A 19,715-nucleotide genomic window follows, 5' to 3' on the forward strand; every position below is an offset into this window, starting at 1 on the left:
GACTAATCCCAGCCCAGTCTCCTCGCCTGGGCTGTGACAAGACAACTGGCCAGGTGAGCTGATGTCTCTCATTTGATAGCAGCCTGTTCTTATTACATGTTACAGAGTCACTGGTGATAGTTAACCCCTAGACAAGAGCATGGTTATTGTTATTGATCAAACTAACCCTGACCGTAACAGCTGTGATTAGGCTCTCTGTATTTGTTGGCATTTATTTAGTGTTCATTGCTTACATACCTAAACTAACAAGTGATGAAGGCACCCAAATAATGTCAGCTAGAAGTGAAGTCATCGACAGAACAGCCGTTGGTACTTTTCCATACTTGATCTGGAAAGGATCCATCATGGTCACATATTTTCTGTCTCTCATCGGCCCGGCAAAGAAAAGACCACCTAATAAAACAAAGACAGATTTGTATTCTGTTAACAAGATAGATCGCCTACAGCTATTATTGTGACCACATTTATTGAACCATACATAGTTACTGTTTATTTTCTTGTCATATAGGAAAGAAGGAATCAGTGATGTTACAATATCTCCTTTTGGTGAGTGAGTCCATCATAACCACTGGTAACCAATTCCAAAACTCTCTGTGACAGGCGTGTATAATAGAATAGAATAGAATCAAATTTAATATAATATAATATAATATAATATAATATAATATAATATAATATAATATAATAAATATAATATTATTTCTCTGATGATGTTGACAGACTTACCGAGAATAAAACCTAATAGAGTTCCTGCAAAACAGTTGGACATCCAAATTAGGCCTGAATTGGGGGTGTAAACCAACTCTGCTGTGCCAATAATGAAGCCCCCTCCAATCCAAGTAGCTGGGGAATGAACACACACACACACACACACACACACACACACACACACACACACACACACACACACACATTTGAAAAATGTATTTGTGTCCACATAAATACAAGTATGCAAAGGACATAAACAGTAATAGTGCAGTCAAATGCTAGGAGTCAGTCAGTTACATGAGTGCCCAGACAGCAACCACAATAATGTATACACATAAGAAACACACAGGATGATAACATGGCAGGTTGATATATACAGTTATACTGTAATGCAAGATAGTGCTCAGTATCCACTTCATGGGTACAAAAAGCAACACCTCATCCATATTGAGCGGCTGCCGATAATAGTACATATTGAACAATACCTTGCTAACTGCTTGGCCCTTCTCTTTGGGAGAGCAGCCATCTGAAGGCCTCTCACAACCAGCTGATGTACGTGACCCAGGCTGCCAAATATGAAAACCAAAGGTTTACACCTGTAGCTCACATGTGAAATGGTCTGTTCTAGCTGTTGGTATTTCATCATATTGGTTAGAAAGGCCTCCTCTAGGCTGTGGTCAAAGGTACAGCCAACCTCTAGAACAAACACCTCTACGATTTTCATTGACAACAACATCATCAGGAGTGTTAGCTGGAATATTCGAGAACACATCTGAATTGTCACTACACAGACTGAACATCCTCGGCTTCACAATAGAATGTTTAAAAAGAGATATTGAAGACTTGAAAATAGAAGAGATATATTTTGATATCAGATCTACTAATCTGTCATGCCTACAAAGCCCTGTGTATGCATGGCAACCATTTAAGATGTGAACCATGGTTTCAGTTATCTGTTCATGACCATGATGACAGTGAGGAGCATGACTGTCAGGAAGCTAGATGGAAAGATTGAGCTTGCTTGGTAAAACTTGCAGTCTTGCTTTTAGAGTGAAGATGACAATGCTCTCATCTAGAGCGACACTTTTAAACACTGCATGAGAAACAGAGTGATCTGCTGCAGGGAGACATCACTTTTGAGTGATGTTGAACGGGAGTTGGAAAACCTCAAAACTTGGTTTGATGTCAATAAACTATCACTGAATATTAAGAAAACTAAGTATATGGTGTTTGGGAATCAGAAAGGAATTGATGATGATATTGAATTAAAAATCTGTAATATTGACATTGAAAGAGTATTTGAGACCAAATTCCTTGGGGTTGTGATTGATCATAAACTGTCATGGAAACAACATGTAGATTATATCAAAGGGAAATTTTCAAAGTCACTAGCAATCCTGTATAAATTTAGAGATGTATTGAATTATAAGGCCTTGCATATCATTTATTGTTCACTCATTTTACCTTACATGTCTTATTGTGTAGAACTCTGGGGATCAACTTTTAAAACAACTCTAAATTCAATAGTTGTTCTACAAAAACGAGCCATACGTATCATTAATAAAAAGGATTACTATGCTCACACAAATCCACTGTTTCTAAATTCCCATGTTATGAAATTTAATGACTTGTTCTATTATAAGATAATGCAAATAATGTTTAAAGCAAAATCAAAGTCACTCCCATTCTCTGTGCAAAAGTTATTTTCAATACGGGACAGCAAGTACGATCTAAGAGGTGTGTGCAAGTTTAATGTGCAAAAAGCTAAAAAAGAGATTAAAAGGAGATGTGTTTCCATTGTTGGGGTGAAAGTTTGGAATGATGCACATATAAATTTGAAGATGTGTAATTCGCTTTTGGTTTTCAAAAAAATGGTTTCTGAAGCTATTTTTGAAGGTTATAAGTGTGAATAAATTTTCTGATGCGGTTTAAAAAAATATATATATATATATATTTTCTGTGTTGTAAACATTGACTGTTGCAAATTTACTTTTCTGTTTTTCATTTTATGTTGGAGGAAAGCTTAATTGAGTAGAAATTAGGTCAGGTGTAGAAAACAGTATAGGTGACAATAGTCTGGCTGTGTATAACTGGCCTAATTTTCCGATAAGAGAAAACGCAGCAACTTCTCTCCTTCAGTTGACTGTTTATTCCAAACATGCGGTGATGAGCATTGTAGGTCTGTTCAATAGTTGTCTGTATGTGTGTGTGTGGTTTGTGATATCTGTGAACACATAATAATACAATAGCATAATAAGTATCTCACAGTGACATCACAATAGGAACTTAACATGGAGAATATCAGCAACGTGAATAATAAACAATATTACTGATTCACCACAAGATGGCAGGGCATTCACATTCATTAACATAGCACTGGGTCAACAGGTTCATTGGTCACGTGACCAGACTAAACAGTCGCAAATACTTCGGTATGCTAGTGAATTCAATGAATCCCTGCACTATCATGGGCAACATGGCAAAGGCAGACTACCTTAATGCAGTTCACATTCAAATAAACATGCAAAAAGAAACTAAATGGTAGCATTTAACATCTGAGTTACATCTGCTCATTAACAGAGTTGAACACCTCGTGGTTGAATACAGCCTACTAATTAACACGTCAACTTCTAAGCCCTGCGGGATTAACAATAAGCATCATATCACCATGACAACGTAACATCAAATATTAGGCATGACAACTTACATCGTCACCGACGCACACTGTTGTAACAAAAGAATTTAACTTGGTTCAGAACAGAAGAACAGTCCGTGCGAGTGAGGTCCACTCGTCTGCGCCTCACGTGCGCTGTAATGCGGCCAATTAAGTCTATAAACGTATAGCGCGCATGTGCAGAATCTCTCGTACAGAGTGGGAGCGGCTTGCTATGATCTTGATTGCTGTCCAGCAGGGGATTTTATACAGCCGCCCCCACATTCATATTTATGAATGTGTATAATTACAAAGTCCCTGCTGTGATTAGGGAATGTTGTCTTCGTCATCTGACACCTTAGGGAGCAGTATCAGCTTGGTGACCGGACGGGTATAGACTGTCCCTTTAATGTCAATGTCTGCTGACCTAATCCGTCCATCATCACTGGGGTGAACGCAGGAGACCTTCCCTATAGGCCAGAGGGCCCTGGGAAGCTGCGGGTCAACTACCATAACGACTTGGCCGACAACAAGATCAGCAGTGGAGGTTCGCCATTTCTGGCGCAGTTGAAGGCTGGGAAGGTACTGGCGGGTGAATTGGTTCCAGAATTGGTCTGCCAACACCTGGCTATGTCTCCAACGTCGGCGGCCTAGAAGATCACTGGAACCATATGCCGCTTGGGGGAGCGAAGAATCCCGCCGCCCCATCAGCAGCAGGTTGGGGGTTATAGCGTCAGGGTCAGCCAGGTCAGAAGATGTGTATCCTAGTGGCTTGGAGTTTAGTATGCCCTCTACTTCCGTGAGGACGGTCATCAACACCTCTTCTGATACAACCTGGTCCCGCAGCACAACTTGGAGGGAGGATTTAACAGATCTTATTTCTCTCTCCCATGCACCACCGAAATGCGGTGCAAGAGGTGGGTTGAATTTGAACATGATGCTTTGCTCTGCCAGCTGTTGCCTCAAGGATGGCTCAAGAGTTTCCAGTGCTTCCCTGAGCTCTCTCTCTCCTCCGCGGAAGTTGGTCCCTCTGTCGCACAAGAGCTCGTATGGCTTTCCTCTTCTTGCGATAAAGCGGCGTAGAGCCAGTAAGAATGAGTCGGTATCCATACTTGGCAGAAGATCAAGGTGGACACATCTTGTAGTGAGGCATTTGAATATGATCCCCCACCGTTTTTCATGTCTCCGTCCGATTTTAACTGTGTAGGGCCCAAAGCAGTCGACCCCAGTGGACCAAAATGGAGGTTTATTAATACGGAGCCGTGCTGCAGGCAAGTCAGCCATCATAGGTGCTACTGGAGTTTTCCGCCATTTACAGCATTCCATGCAGTGCCTCTGGTGTTTCTTGATTACTTGTCGACCACGAAGTATCCAGTAGTTTCTCCGAATCTCAGCGAAGATTCGTTCAGGCCCAGCATGGAGTAGACGGTCATCATAATCCTTCACCAGTAGCAGAGTAATGGCGTGTTCAGGGCTGAGGACTACAGGGTGAAGGTAATCTTCTGGCAGGCTTTCGGCTTTGCGTAGCCGGCCACCAACACGAATGAGGCCCAATGACTGGTCATATTCGGGAGTGAGTGCACTCAAGCGGCTGCCAGGACGGACTGGTTTCCCCTGTTGTAGTGCCTTTAACTCCTCAGGGAAGCTCTCAGCTTGTATCCTCCTCAGAAGCACAGTCTCCATCTCGATGCGGGCCGAAGCTGACATAGCGGGTGCCGCCGCCCCGTGCAGGGACTGGTAAGTGGCCAGTATTACTTCAGGCCATGTCTGGTACTTAGCCGGGTCAGGCTCGTCGCCGCTGCTAGTAGTTATGTGGCAACAGAAGGTTTGTTTCTTAAGTTCTTCAGGTTCTTCTGTATGTATAGCTGGGTTCACTGGCCAGTGGTTGGAGGATTGATACAAGAACGGCGGCCTTTGACTCCAGCGAGTTGGCTGGGACAGCTCTTGAAGAGTCTTTCCCCGCGTGATGTCGTCAGCGGGGTTCTGAGGCGAATTTACATATCTCCAGGAGTCAGGTTCGGTCAGATCCTGTATTTCGGTTACCCTCGTCCCGACGAATACTTTATACTGATGGGACTCAGATTTTATCCAGCTCAGTACTGTCGTTGAGTCTGACCACATGACCACCATCCTGATGGGCAAAGTCAGCTCTGTCTGTAGTACCTTGGCCAGCTGGGCTCCAGTGAGGGCAGCGCATAATTCCAGGCGGGGCATTGACTGCTGTCGCTTGGGAGCAACACGTGACCGGGCCATTATAAATGACACATTTATGTGTCCCTCAGGATCCTCTACTCGCAGGTAGGCTACTGATCCATAAGCCTTCTCAGAGGCATCACAAAATATGTGAATATCCATCACTGAAGCATCGTTGTCGGCAGCAGCTGATACATAGCACCGGGGCAAGTTGATGTCCTGCAAATGAGGAAGTTCACCTTCCCATGCCTGCCATGCGGGAAGTAGCTCGTCTTCAATAGGGTCATCCCATTGTCTTTCTTTAGCCCACAACGCCTGGACCAGGACCTTTGCACGTGTAGTGAAGGGAGTTATGTATCCAAGTGGATCGTATTGGGTGGCGAGCACTCTGTATACGTTCCGCAATGTAGGCGGATGGGGTGTCACAGGCCGATATTTGTATCCCAGCATGTCAGACAAGCAGTGCCAGCACAGACCGAGAGTAGACTCTTGAGGGTCAGCCCCCTTCGGCGGTTAGCCACATCTCACACGTGGTTGATCGTGCTTCAGTCGGGAGATGAGAGATCACCTCTGTCATATTTGAGGCCCACTGCCTAATCTCAAATCCGCCCTTTGCTAGGAGGGCTCTCAGTCGGTCGAGGAGATCTTTCGCCTGCTGTGGTGAGCGGAGTGATTTGAGACAGTTGTCCACGTAGAATGAAGTGACCACTGTCTCCAGGAGATCCTCATGGCCGCTTTGATGGTCTTTGACGTGACGTTGGACAGCGTAGATGGCGCAACAGGGACTACATGTGGTGCCAAATGGTAGTACACGCCATTCGTAAATATCAGGTGGTCTATCTCTGTCCATATCGCGCCAGAGGAAGCGGAGCAGTGGTCGGTCTTCAGGGAGGAGCCTGATCTGGTGGAACATGCCCTTTATATCTCCGCTGATTGCAACAACATGCTCTCGGAATCTGAGCAGGACTCCCAGCAGCGAAGGACCGAGAGAAGGCCCTATTAGCAGGTCATCATTCAGGGCAGTCTGCTGGTGGTGGAAGGAACAATTGAACACCACCCTCGACTTGCCGTTGTGGTGAACAAGGTGATGCGGGATATACCATGATTCAGCAGAGCTGCTTGCCTCTTCTCCGGTGATTTTCTCTGCATACCCGGATTCCTCCAGCTTGTGTATTTCCTGATTATAGACTTTAGCAAGCTCAGGTTTGCCAGCTAAGCAGCGCTCAGTAGCTCGGAGGAGGGGCATCACAGCAGCAGGGGATGCGTGAAGTGAAGTTGTAGGACTCTTTCGGAGGAGCGGAGTGGCGTATCTTGCTACTCCCTCTATTGTGACACGGGCAGTCTTCTCCTCCAGCATGGAAAGGGCTGCTCGGTCTTGCTTAGATCGTGTCACCTCCTTTTCGTTGCGATATGGTAATATGTCGAGCTGCCAAAGTCTTGCCACATGCTGGTGCAACTCAGTCTGAGGTGTCTCAAATGTCGAGTGAAGACAGGAGCTCTCACTGGAAGGGTGCTGAAGGAAGTTAGTGGGCCCTTGCACTGCCCAACCTAGTCGTGTGCATACTGCGACTGGCCCCCCGGTAGGCCCCGATAGTACTGGCTGGATAGGAGTTATTAAATGAGGATGATCAGATCCAATCAGTAACATGGGCTGCACTTTAGTAAAGTTGTTTAGAGGGACTCCACTCAGACGGCTGTATTTCCTTCTCAGAGTGTCTCCTGGACAAGACTGTTCAGCTAAGTGGAGTTCAGTTGCAGTGAAGGCTCGACAGACGGGGTGATAGACTCGCGGCTGTGTGTGGGCAGACACCTCAAATGACACTGCCATTCCCTGGAGTTTCACTACATCCTGTCTGATGGTCTTTAAGTTAAGCGGCTCCTGTTCTCCATGCAAACCAAGCTGCTGGGCAGCAGTGGCCAGGATTACTGTTCTCTCCGACCCATCATCTAACACTGCATGAGTGTTCAGTGTTCTCTTTCCATAGCGGAGCTTTACAGGTACCACCTTTAACATAACACGCCCTGAGTGGCTGGCATGATCCAGATAAGCCACATTGGTGACAATTGGATTAGCTATACGGGCTGCTTCGTGGAGTATTACCAGGTGTTGTTCATTGCAGGTAGAGCAGAGTTTCTTTAGAGTGCAGTTCTCTGGTGGGTGACCACGCCCACATTTCCAGCATTTCTTTTTAGAGCGAATCCAGGCGGCCTTCTCCTCTGTGTTAAGCTTTACAAACTCGGGGCAGGAGTTGAGATAGTGATCTTGAGTATTAGAGCAGTACGGGCAGTACGGTTTAAAGCGTTCTCTCCTCTGGCCTGTGGGCTGAACTGTATTGGAGTCCGGTTTGGGAGAGAATTTAAACTGCTGGGGAGAGGACTGCAGATGCTTGCTTGGTAAATAGTCACTGCTAAGGTAGACAGAGGCTGGCTTACCTTTTTGGGGTTTGGAGAATTTAGTGTCTCTCGGCTCAGTACGCGTGTACTCTGTTTGGTTGGACTCTACTGCACGTCGAGAAACCTGCATCGCTTGAGCCTTTCTATCTAGCCATTCAGCCAGATCTGGCAGTGTATAGGTCTGGTCACTCCCACTGCGGATAATACCCCTCGTCAGGCAGTATTCAGCAAAACTATCTCGGTAGCTGCTGGGCAGCTTGCTGAGGAGTGTGTCTACATGGGATCCACATCGTAATTCAAATTGGGCCGGGCCGTCCATGTGACTCAACATCCCCACCAGCGTGTTAACTGCTGATGAGAATTCTTGAAAGGCCGGTGCATCGCCTATTCTCACTGGAGGTGAGTCTAGTATGGCTCTCAGCTCTCCTTGGATCAGCTGCCTTGGTTGACCATAACGTTGCTGCAAGGCGTGCATGGCACTGGTGTACGGTGTGGGGTCATTTACGTATCTCTTTGCCACCTGGTAGGCGCTGGGCAACTTAAGATGATCAAGTAATATTTGATACTTATAATCCTCGGTTAGGTGCCTATGTGGACCAAGTAAGCTATCCAGCCCCCTTTTTAACATGATAAAATCGCTTTCCCTTCCAGAGCTGAATAGAGGCAGCTTGGGCTTTGGAATGCCATATGAGGCAGCAATAGCCATTTCCATCATGCTGAGAGTTGCTGGATTGTTAGAGGAGAAGCTCTGTCCTGGGACTGGGGATTGTGCATATATCTGTGCCGACTGTGGGAAGTATGCAGATGTATGAGGGACAGGCTGGGTTTGTGGTGGTTGAGCTATAGGGAGCTGTCCAGTGTATGGTGCTGAATAAGCTGATCCAAGCTCTGTACGTGGCAGTCTTAGCCCAGGATGATTGTATGTAGCAGATACTAACGCTGATGGTGGCCCAGTTGGAACAGCTGTCTGATGTGCATACTGAGTGAAGCTCACCTGCTGTGGAGCTGCATGAACAGGCTGCGGTGCGGCTTGTGCAGACCAAGTTGCGGGCTGCTGTGGCTGAGTAGCAAGCTGGACGGGCTGATGAGCTGGTGAGAGAGGCTGATGAGTAAACACAGACAGTGGCACAGTTTGATATGCAGGCTGAGCTGGCGGAGGTGCAGGTCGGACCTGTGGAGGCAGTAGCTGGACCGAGGGAGGAGGTGCAAATCCTGGCTGTGGCCTAGTTTGAGCAGCTGCTTGGTGAGCATACTGAGGGGAGCTCAGCTGTTGTTGCACTGACTGAACATACTGAGGGAAGACTCGTGCAGGCGGAGATGCAGGCTGAAATGTAGGAGGAGGTGCAATGCTGTGCAGCATAGTAGGCTGTGTCTGAGGTAGCTGATCTGGATAATGCTGTGATCCAAGCAGCGCGGTGGACATGGTGGGCTGAACTGGTTGATACTCATAAGGTGTGTCCATATGTAGTTGCTGTCTATATCCTCCATCAGTAGATTTCCAGCCTATCTGATTATCAGTAAGAGATAAGCTCCGGGGCATTGCCGTTACTTTCTCTGGAAGATAAGGGAGACTTGAATACCTAGGGGGATATGATCCGTCATATACATACTGCTGCGAATAGGATTTATGTTTAGCACCGTCCATAGCTGTTTGCAGCTCCTTCATTTGCCTTGTTACATCCTTCATACGGGCTTCCATGGCATCCAGTGTTACATCCTGCATGCCAGAGGATGCAAGTAAAAGGGGTGTAGAATGGTATGGATGTTCTCCCTCACCATGTAACAATGGCCCTCTTCCTCCTATAGCCCCCTCTTCACTCGCTATAATTGGTGCATGTTGTTTTAAAGGATGGTTAATTATATAGTCATCCAGATACCTCGGGGCTTGATAAGTCCTGCGTGGGCGGAGATGTGTCGGAGGCAGTCCATCATTTAAGTCTTGAGAAGTAGCCATAGCGCAGTTGAACACTATCCGGCTCGAAGGACCACTTGTAGAAAACAGTATAGGTGACAATAGTCTGGCTGTGTATAACTGGCCTAATTTTCCGATAAGAGAAAACGCAGCAACTTCTCTCCTTCAGTTGACTGTTTATTCCAAACATGCGGTGATGAGCATTGTAGGTCTGTTCAATAGTTGTCTGTATGTGTGTGTGTGGTTTGTGATATCTGTGAACACATAATAATACAATAGCATAATAAGTATCTCACAGTGACATCACAATAGGAACTTAACATGGAGAATATCAGCAACGTGAATAATAAACAATATTACTGATTCACCACAAGATGGCAGGGCATTCACATTCATTAACATAGCACTGGGTCAACAGGTTCATTGGTCACGTGACCAGACTAAACAGTCGCAAATACTTCGGTATGCTAGTGAATTCAATGAATCCCTGCACTATCATGGGCAACATGGCAAAGGCAGACTACCTTGATTTATAATGCAGTTCACATTCAAATAAACATGCAAAAAGAAACTAAATGGTAGCATTTAACATCTGAGTTACATCTGCTCATTAACAGAGTTGAACACCTCGTGGTTGAATACAGCCTACTAATTAACACGTCAACTTCTAAGCCCTGCGGGATTAACAATAAGCATCATATCACCATGACAACGTAACATCAAATATTAGGCATGACAACTTACATCGTCACCGACGCACACTGTTGTAACAAAAGAATTTAACTTGGTTCAGAACAGAAGAACAGTCCGTGCGAGTGAGGTCCACTCGTCTGCGCCTCACGTGCGCTGTAATGCGGCCAATTAAGTCTATAAACGTATAGCGCGCATGTGCAGAATCTCTCGTACAGAGTGGGAGCGGCTTGCTATGATCTTGATTGCTGTCCAGCAGGGGATTTTATACATCAGGCTTAATATAAGCATTTTGCTTCTGCCTGAGCCTGTTCAGTCTCTGGTTGATTTGATTTTGTTTATACTGTGATTTTGTGATTTATGATGACTGAATAAAATTACATTACATTACATTACATGCAAGTTTCCCTTGGAGTTTTAACTCGGTCCAGAGTTGACGTTGTCTTTGTTGTAGCGCCCTCATGAGGTGACCTCGGGCATTCGTTAGAGGGAGTTGATGATCTACTCCACAGATATTCATGGTTGCTCTCACAGAGATACTGGGGTCAAATATAACCTCTTCAGAGACATTCACTGCCTCTGAGTTAGGCCCCACACACTCCAGGGCAACTTCACACCAGCCACATAAGTCATTCAGGTCAGGCCAGTCAGACCACACGCCAAAGCCAGGGGAGCGACTGTCCAGCTTCCCGCTGGGTTTCATCTTGAATCCCAGGAAGTTAGGATCCGACCCACGTGCCAGGGGGGACCTTGTGTGACGCCCGTGGTGGCTAGTAGGCGTGCACTCAATTTAAAACCGACAACGCCACCTAGGTTTGAAGAGCCTAGGACTCTTTTAAATAATACAAATGGGGATCTAAAAACAGGTTCGTTCCATCGGGTGGAGAGCAGTTAAAACCAGTGGTGTATCAAAAAAGGTGAACAAGGACACAGTGTAAGGAATAACAGTTTTAATGTCTAAAATATAAAATGCAACAACAGTGATCACCTAAGTCTAAAAATAAAAGGCAGGGGGTTAAAACTGCAGCAGCTAAAATGTCTTTGTTAAAATACAGCAACTAAAACGGTCCGGCTAACTCTCTGGGCCAAGCCCATAAAGTGCTCGTGCTGGATGACTGGGGGAATCCGGAGTCCACCATGCAGGGGGGCCTCCTCTCCTCTTCGGTCAGACCTACAGACAGAAACTGTAGGAGAGTCAACCGTCCTTTGCTTATATCATCCTTCTTACACGTTTACACCACAGGCACATGGAACACCGATATGGTCAAAGACTTACGCGGAAGGGAGAGTTTACACTCTCCCTCTGCTGGCCGCTAGCGAGCGGTGCTCCAAGGCTGGGTTTGGGTTGAGTTTCGGTCCGGGCCTGCCCACTGCTCCTGCTGGTCTGCTGCTGCTGCTTCAGGTCTGCTGCTCTACTGCGCTCCACTGTCAGTCACTGCATGTTCTCCGCAGGGAAACGGCACATCGGCGAGCCCGGGAAGCCTCACCCCGCCTGTGGGTCTCAGCAACCTAGGTGTGGGACAACATTTGGGCATCCCCCCCTCTCTCCCATCCCCCGTCAGTCATCTACGGTGCGCCCATAGGTACGCAGGGAGAGAGAGGGGCCCAAGCCGCAACGGCTCAGTTGCCCACACCTTACCTTGCCCACAGGCAGGGCCGTCAGCTGCTCCCCTCTCCGCCGCTTCCCCTCAGTGTGTGTCTGTCCACTCAGTGTCTGTGTTCTTTCTTTCTTTCTTGTGTGTGTTTCGTATCGACAGTTTATATACTTCCCCCAAACAGGTTAAGTCCATCCTCTGGTGCTGTTCAATTGGTCGGCTCAGCTCCATCTATTTTCTAATAGGCCTTTCGCACTGCCTGTCTTTCTTGTGCTCCATCCAGCACAGATTGGTGCCAATAGATGCCAGGTGTGCAGCTGTGATCAAGCTTGAGACAATTAACACAAAACCACGTCTAGAAAATAAAAGCATGCATCAGTTCAAAAGGAAACACAACTCAAAAAATAATTAAACACTGCAAAAGAAAAAATAAAGAAATACAAAAACATTGTCTCACCGCCCGGCTCACATCCCCCCACACTTTTCTGTTGGCAGTCCCTTGCCACATGACATTAGTCTCTGTATCGGGCAGGCGGTTGGCCCAGGTTCGTTCTGGCTGAACGCCGAGGAAGTCCATCAGATCCCGCACCTGGGGGAGGCCCAGGCTGCTCTGTGGGTGGGAACCCATAAAAGAAAGGCCCCGGGAGTCCAACTATGTAAAGATTTTACGCACTGTATCCCTTTCATCATCGTCTAGGACATTACTTGTCGTTTAGCTTCCCCAGCTAGGGCATCAAGAACAATATCCACCTTCCTAGCTTCAGCAAGTTCTTGTGCTCCCAATAGCCCTCCAACTTGCTCTTTCCACTCTGAATACCTTACATCATCAGCAGTGCCTTTAAACTTTGGCAGCCATGGGGCCCCGGGAAAAACTGGCATCATCATGTTCACTTTTTTTCCACACCACAACTGCTCTCTGTAACCCGATCCTGCCGACTAAACGCCAAATGTGACGCCCGTGGTGGGCTTGTAGGCGTGCACTCAATTTAAAACCGACAACGCCACCTAGGTTTGAAGAGCCTAGGACTCTTTTATAATACAAATGGGGATCTAAAAACAGGTTCGTTCCATCGGGTGGAGAGCAGTTAAAACCAGTGGTGTATCAAAAAAGGTGAACAAGGACACAGTGTAAGGAATAACAGTTTTAATGTCTAAAATATAAAATGCAACAACAGTGATCACCTAAGTCTAAAAATAAAAGGCAGGGGGTTAAAACTGCAGCAGCTAAAATGTCTTTGTTAAAATACAGCAACTAAAACGGTCCGGCTAACTCTCTGGGCCAAGCCCATAAAGTGCTCGTGCTGGATGACTGGGGGAATCCGGAGTCCACCATGCAGGGGGGCCTCCTCTCCTCTTCGGTCAGACCTACAGACAGAAACTGTAGGAGAGTCAACCGTCCTTTGCTTATATCATCCTTCTTACACGTTTACACCACAGGCACATGGAACACCGATATGGTCAAAGACTTACGCGGAAGGGAGAGTTTACACTCTCCCTCTGCTGGCCGCTAGCGAGCGGTGCTCCAAGGCTGGGTTTGGGTTGAGTTTCGGTCCGGGCCTGCCCACTGCTCCTGCTGGTCTGCTGCTGCTGCTTCTGGTCTGCTGCTGCTGCTTCAGGTCTGCTGCTCTACTGCGCTCCACTGTCAGTCACTGCATGTTCTCCGCAGGGAAACGGCACATCGGCGAGCCCGGGAAGCCTCACCCCGCCTGTGGGTCTCAGCAACCTAGGTGTGGGACAACATTTGGGCATCCCCCCCTCTCTCCCATCCCCCGTCAGTCATCTACGGTGCGCCCATAGGTACGCAGGGAGAGAGAGGGGCCCAAGCCGCAACGGCTCAGTTGCCCACACCTTACCTTGCCCACAGGCAGGGCCGTCAGCTGCTCCCCTCTCCGCCGCTTCCCCTCAGTGTGTGTCTGTCCACTCAGTGTCTGTGTTCTTTCTTTCTTTCTTGTGTGTGTTTCGTATCGACAGTTTATATACTTCCCCCAAACAGGTTAAGTCCATCCTCTGGTGCTGTTCAATTGGTCGGCTCAGCTCCATCTATTTTCTAATAGGCCTTTCGCACTGCCTGTCTTTCTTGTGCTCCATCCAGCACAGATTGGTGCCAATAGATGCCAGGTGTGCAGCTGTGATCAAGCTTGAGACAATTAACACAAAACCACGTCTAGAAAATAAAAGCATGCATCAGTTCAAAAGGAAACACAACTCAAAAAATAATTAAACACTGCAAAAGAAAAAATAAAGAAATACAAAAACATTGTCTCACCGCCCGGCTCACATCCCCCCACACTTTTCTGTTGGCAGTCCCTTGCCACATGACATTAGTCTCTGTATCGGGCAGGCGGTTGGCCCAGGTTCGTTCTGGCTGAACGCCGAGGAAGTCCATCAGATCCCGCACCTGGGGGAGGCCCAGGCTGCTCTGTGGGTGGGAACCCATAAAAGAAAGGCCCCGGGAGTCCAACTATGTAAAGATTTTACGCACTGTATCCCTTTCATCATCGTCTAGGACATTACTTGTCGTTTAGCTTCCCCAGCTAGGGCATCAAGAACAATATCCACCTTCCTAGCTTCAGCAAGTTCTTGTGCTCCCAATAGCCCTCCAACTTGCTCTTTCCACTCTGAATACCTTACATCATCAGCAGTGCCTTTAAACTTTGGCAGCCATGGGGCCCCGGGAAAAACTGGCATCATCATGTTCACTTTTTTTCCACACCACAACTGCTCTCTGTAACCCGATCCTGCCGACTAAACGCCAAATGTGACGCCCGTGGTGGGCTTGTAGGCGTGCACTCAATTTAAAACCGACAACGCCACCTAGGTTTGAAGAGCCTAGGACTCTTTTATAATACAAATGGGGATCTAAAAACAGGTTCGTTCCATCGGGTGGAGAGCAGTTAAAACCAGTGGTGTATCAAAAAAGGTGAACAAGGACACAGTGTAAGGAATAACAGTTTTAATGTCTAAAATATAAAATGCAACAACAGTGATCACCTAAGTCTAAAAATAAAAGGCAGGGGGTTAAAACTGCAGCAGCTAAAATGTCTTTGTTAAAATACAGCAACTAAAACGGTCCGGCTAACTCTCTGGGCCAAGCCCATAAAGTGCTCGTGCTGGATGACTGGGGGAATCCGGAGTCCACCATGCAGGGGGGCCTCCTCTCCTCTTCGGTCAGACCTACAGACAGAAACTGTAGGAGAGTCAACCGTCCTTTGCTTATATCATCCTTCTTACACGTTTACACCACAGGCACATGGAACACCGATATGGTCAAAGACTTACGCGGAAGGGAGAGTTTACACTCTCCCTCTGCTGGCCGCTAGCGAGCGGTGCTCCAAGGCTGGGTTTGGGTTGAGTTTCGGTCCGGGCCTGCCCACTGCTCCTGCTGGTCTGCTGCTGCTGCTTCTGGTCTGCTGCTGCTGCTTCAGGTCTGCTGCTCTACTGCGCTCCACTGTCAGTCACTGCATGTTCTCCGCAGGGAAACGGCACATCGGCGAGCCCGGGAAGCCTCACCCCGCCTGTGGGTCTCAGCAACCTAGGTGTGGGACAACATTTGGGCATCCCCCCCTCTCTCCCATCCCCCGTCAGTCATCTACGGTGCGCCCATAGGTACGCAGGGAGAGAGAGGGGCCCAAGCCGCAACGGCTCAGTTGCCCACACCTTACCTTGCCCACAGGCAGGGCCGTCAGCTGCTCCCCTCTCCGCCGCTTCCCCTCAGTGTGTGTCTGTCCACTCAGTGTCTGTGTTCTTTCTTTCTTTCTTGTGTGTGTTTCGTATCGACAGTTTATATACTTCCCCCAAACAGGTTAAGTCCATCCTCTGGTGCTGTTCAATTGGTCGGCTCAGCTCCATCTATTTTCTAATAGGCCTTTCGCACTGCCTGTCTTTCTTGTGCTCCATCCAGCACAGATTGGTGCCAATAGATGCCAGGTGTGCAGCTGTGATCAAGCTTGAGACAATTAACACAAAACCACGTCTAGAAAATAAAAGCATGCATCAGTTCAAAAGGAAACACAACTCAAAAAATAATTAAACACTGCAAAAGAAAAAATAAAGAAATACAAAAACATTGTCTCACCGCCCGGCTCACATCCCCCCACACTTTTCTGTTGGCAGTCCCTTGCCACATGACATTAGTCTCTGTATCGGGCAGGCGGTTGGCCCAGGTTCGTTCTGGCTGAACGCCGAGGAAGTCCATCAGATCCCGCACCTGGGGGAGGCCCAGGCTGCTCTGTGGGTGGGAACCCATAAAAGAAAGGCCCCGGGAGTCCAACTATGTAAAGATTTTACGCACTGTATCCCTTTCATCATCGTCTAGGACATTACTTGTCGTTTAGCTTCCCCAGCTAGGGCATCAAGAACAATATCCACCTTCCTAGCTTCAGCAAGTTCTTGTGCTCCCAATAGCCCTCCAACTTGCTCTTTCCACTCTGAATACCTTACATCATCAGCAGTGCCTTTAAACTTTGGCAGCCATGGGGCCCCGGGAAAAACTGGCATCATCATGTTCACTTTTTTTCCACACCACAACTGCTCTCTGTAACCCGATCCTGCCGACTAAACGCCAAATGTGACGCCCGTGGTGGGCTTGTAGGCGTGCACTCAATTTAAAACCGACAACGCCACCTAGGTTTGAAGAGCCTAGGACTCTTTTATAATACAAATGGGGATCTAAAAACAGGTTCGTTCCATCGGGTGGAGAGCAGTTAAAACCAGTGGTGTATCAAAAAAGGTGAACAAGGACACAGTGTAAGGAATAACAGTTTTAATGTCTAAAATATAAAATGCAACAACAGTGATCACCTAAGTCTAAAAATAAAAGGCAGGGGGTTAAAACTGCAGCAGCTAAAATGTCTTTGTTAAAATACAGCAACTAAAACGGTCCGGCTAACTCTCTGGGCCAAGCCCATAAAGTGCTCGTGCTGGATGACTGGGGGAATCCGGAGTCCACCATGCAGGGGGGCCTCCTCTCCTCTTCGGTCAGACCTACAGACAGAAACTGTAGGAGAGTCAACCGTCCTTTGCTTATATCATCCTTCTTACACGTTTACACCACAGGCACATGGAACACCGATATGGTCAAAGACTTACGCGGAAGGGAGAGTTTACACTCTCCCTCTGCTGGCCGCTAGCGAGCGGTGCTCCAAGGCTGGGTTTGGGTTGAGTTTCGGTCCGGGCCTGCCCACTGCTCCTGCTGGTCTGCTGCTGCTGCTTCTGGTCTGCTGCTGCTGCTTCAGGTCTGCTGCTCTACTGCGCTCCACTGTCAGTCACTGCATGTTCTCCGCAGGGAAACGGCACATCGGCGAGCCCGGGAAGCCTCACCCCGCCTGTGGGTCTCAGCAACCTAGGTGTGGGACAACATTTGGGCATCCCCCCCTCTCTCCCATCCCCCGTCAGTCATCTACGGTGCGCCCATAGGTACGCAGGGAGAGAGAGGGGCCCAAGCCGCAACGGCTCAGTTGCCCACACCTTACCTTGCCCACAGGCAGGGCCGTCAGCTGCTCCCCTCTCCGCCGCTTCCCCTCAGTGTGTGTCTGTCCACTCAGTGTCTGTGTTCTTTCTTTCTTTCTTGTGTGTGTTTCGTATCGACAGTTTATATACTTCCCCCAAACAGGTTAAGTCCATCCTCTGGTGCTGTTCAATTGGTCGGCTCAGCTCCATCTATTTTCTAATAGGCCTTTCGCACTGCCTGTCTTTCTTGTGCTCCATCCAGCACAGATTGGTGCCAATAGATGCCAGGTGTGCAGCTGTGATCAAGCTTGAGACAATTAACACAAAACCACGTCTAGAAAATAAAAGCATGCATCAGTTCAAAAGGAAACACAACTCAAAAAATAATTAAACACTGCAAAAGAAAAAATAAAGAAATACAAAAACATTGTCTCACCGCCCGGCTCACATCCCCCCACACTTTTCTGTTGGCAGTCCCTTGCCACATGACATTAGTCTCTGTATCGGGCAGGCGGTTGGCCCAGGTTCGTTCTGGCTGAACGCCGAGGAAGTCCATCAGATCCCGCACCTGGGGGAGGCCCAGGCTGCTCTGTGGGTGGGAACCCATAAAAGAAAGGCCCCGGGAGTCCAACTATGTAAAGATTTTACGCACTGTATCCCTTTCATCATCGTCTAGGACATTACTTGTCGTTTAGCTTCCCCAGCTAGGGCATCAAGAACAATATCCACCTTCCTAGCTTCAGCAAGTTCTTGTGCTCCCAATAGCCCTCCAACTTGCTCTTTCCACTCTGAATACCTTACATCATCAGCAGTGCCTTTAAACTTTGGCAGCCATGGGGCCCCGGGAAAAACTGGCATCATCATGTTCACTTTTTTTCCACACCACAACTGCTCTCTGTAACCCGATCCTGCCGACTAAACGCCAAATGTGACGCCCGTGGTGGGCTTGTAGGCGTGCACTCAATTTAAAACCGACAACGCCACCTAGGTTTGAAGAGCCTAGGACTCTTTTATAATACAAATGGGGATCTAAAAACAGGTTCGTTCCATCGGGTGGAGAGCAGTTAAAACCAGTGGTGTATCAAAAAAGGTGAACAAGGACACAGTGTAAGGAATAACAGTTTTAATGTCTAAAATATAAAATGCAACAACAGTGATCACCTAAGTCTAAAAATAAAAGGCAGGGGGTTAAAACTGCAGCAGCTAAAATGTCTTTGTTAAAATACAGCAACTAAAACGGTCCGGCTAACTCTCTGGGCCAAGCCCATAAAGTGCTCGTGCTGGATGACTGGGGGAATCCGGAGTCCACCATGCAGGGGGGCCTCCTCTCCTCTTCGGTCAGACCTACAGACAGAAACTGTAGGAGAGTCAACCGTCCTTTGCTTATATCATCCTTCTTACACGTTTACACCACAGGCACATGGAACACCGATATGGTCAAAGACTTACGCGGAAGGGAGAGTTTACACTCTCCCTCTGCTGGCCGCTAGCGAGCGGTGCTCCAAGGCTGGGTTTGGGTTGAGTTTCGGTCCGGGCCTGCCCACTGCTCCTGCTGGTCTGCTGCTGCTGCTTCTGGTCTGCTGCTGCTGCTTCAGGTCTGCTGCTCTACTGCGCTCCACTGTCAGTCACTGCATGTTCTCCGCAGGGAAACGGCACATCGGCGAGCCCGGGAAGCCTCACCCCGCCTGTGGGTCTCAGCAACCTAGGTGTGGGACAACATTTGGGCATCCCCCCCTCTCTCCCATCCCCCGTCAGTCATCTACGGTGCGCCCATAGGTACGCAGGGAGAGAGAGGGGCCCAAGCCGCAACGGCTCAGTTGCCCACACCTTACCTTGCCCACAGGCAGGGCCGTCAGCTGCTCCCCTCTCCGCCGCTTCCCCTCAGTGTGTGTCTGTCCACTCAGTGTCTGTGTTCTTTCTTTCTTTCTTGTGTGTGTTTCGTATCGACAGTTTATATACTTCCCCCAAACAGGTTAAGTCCATCCTCTGGTGCTGTTCAATTGGTCGGCTCAGCTCCATCTATTTTCTAATAGGCCTTTCGCACTGCCTGTCTTTCTTGTGCTCCATCCAGCACAGATTGGTGCCAATAGATGCCAGGTGTGCAGCTGTGATCAAGCTTGAG

At 48.0% G+C, this 19,715-nt stretch overlaps 1 protein-coding gene across 1 annotated transcript in view; it reads right to left on the reverse strand.

The window, feature by feature from the left end:
* LOC310789137 (high-affinity choline transporter 1-like) overlaps window positions 1-19,715 on the reverse strand; it is a gene marked incomplete at both ends in the record, with an annotated part of 49,874 nt that overhangs the window by 8,922 nt on the left and 21,237 nt on the right. Inside the window, 2 exons of the mRNA XM_083650730.1 lie at window positions 263-393; window positions 727-843. Of these exons, the coding sequence (XP_083506856.1) occupies window positions 263-393; window positions 727-843 (248 nt within the window). The remainder of the gene's footprint in view (window positions 1-262; window positions 394-726; window positions 844-19,715) is intronic.

This window comes from Poromitra crassiceps (assembly GCF_964638095.1).
Source record: "Poromitra crassiceps genome assembly, chromosome: 14".
Classification (NCBI taxonomy): Eukaryota; Metazoa; Chordata; class Actinopteri; order Beryciformes; family Melamphaidae; genus Poromitra; species Poromitra crassiceps.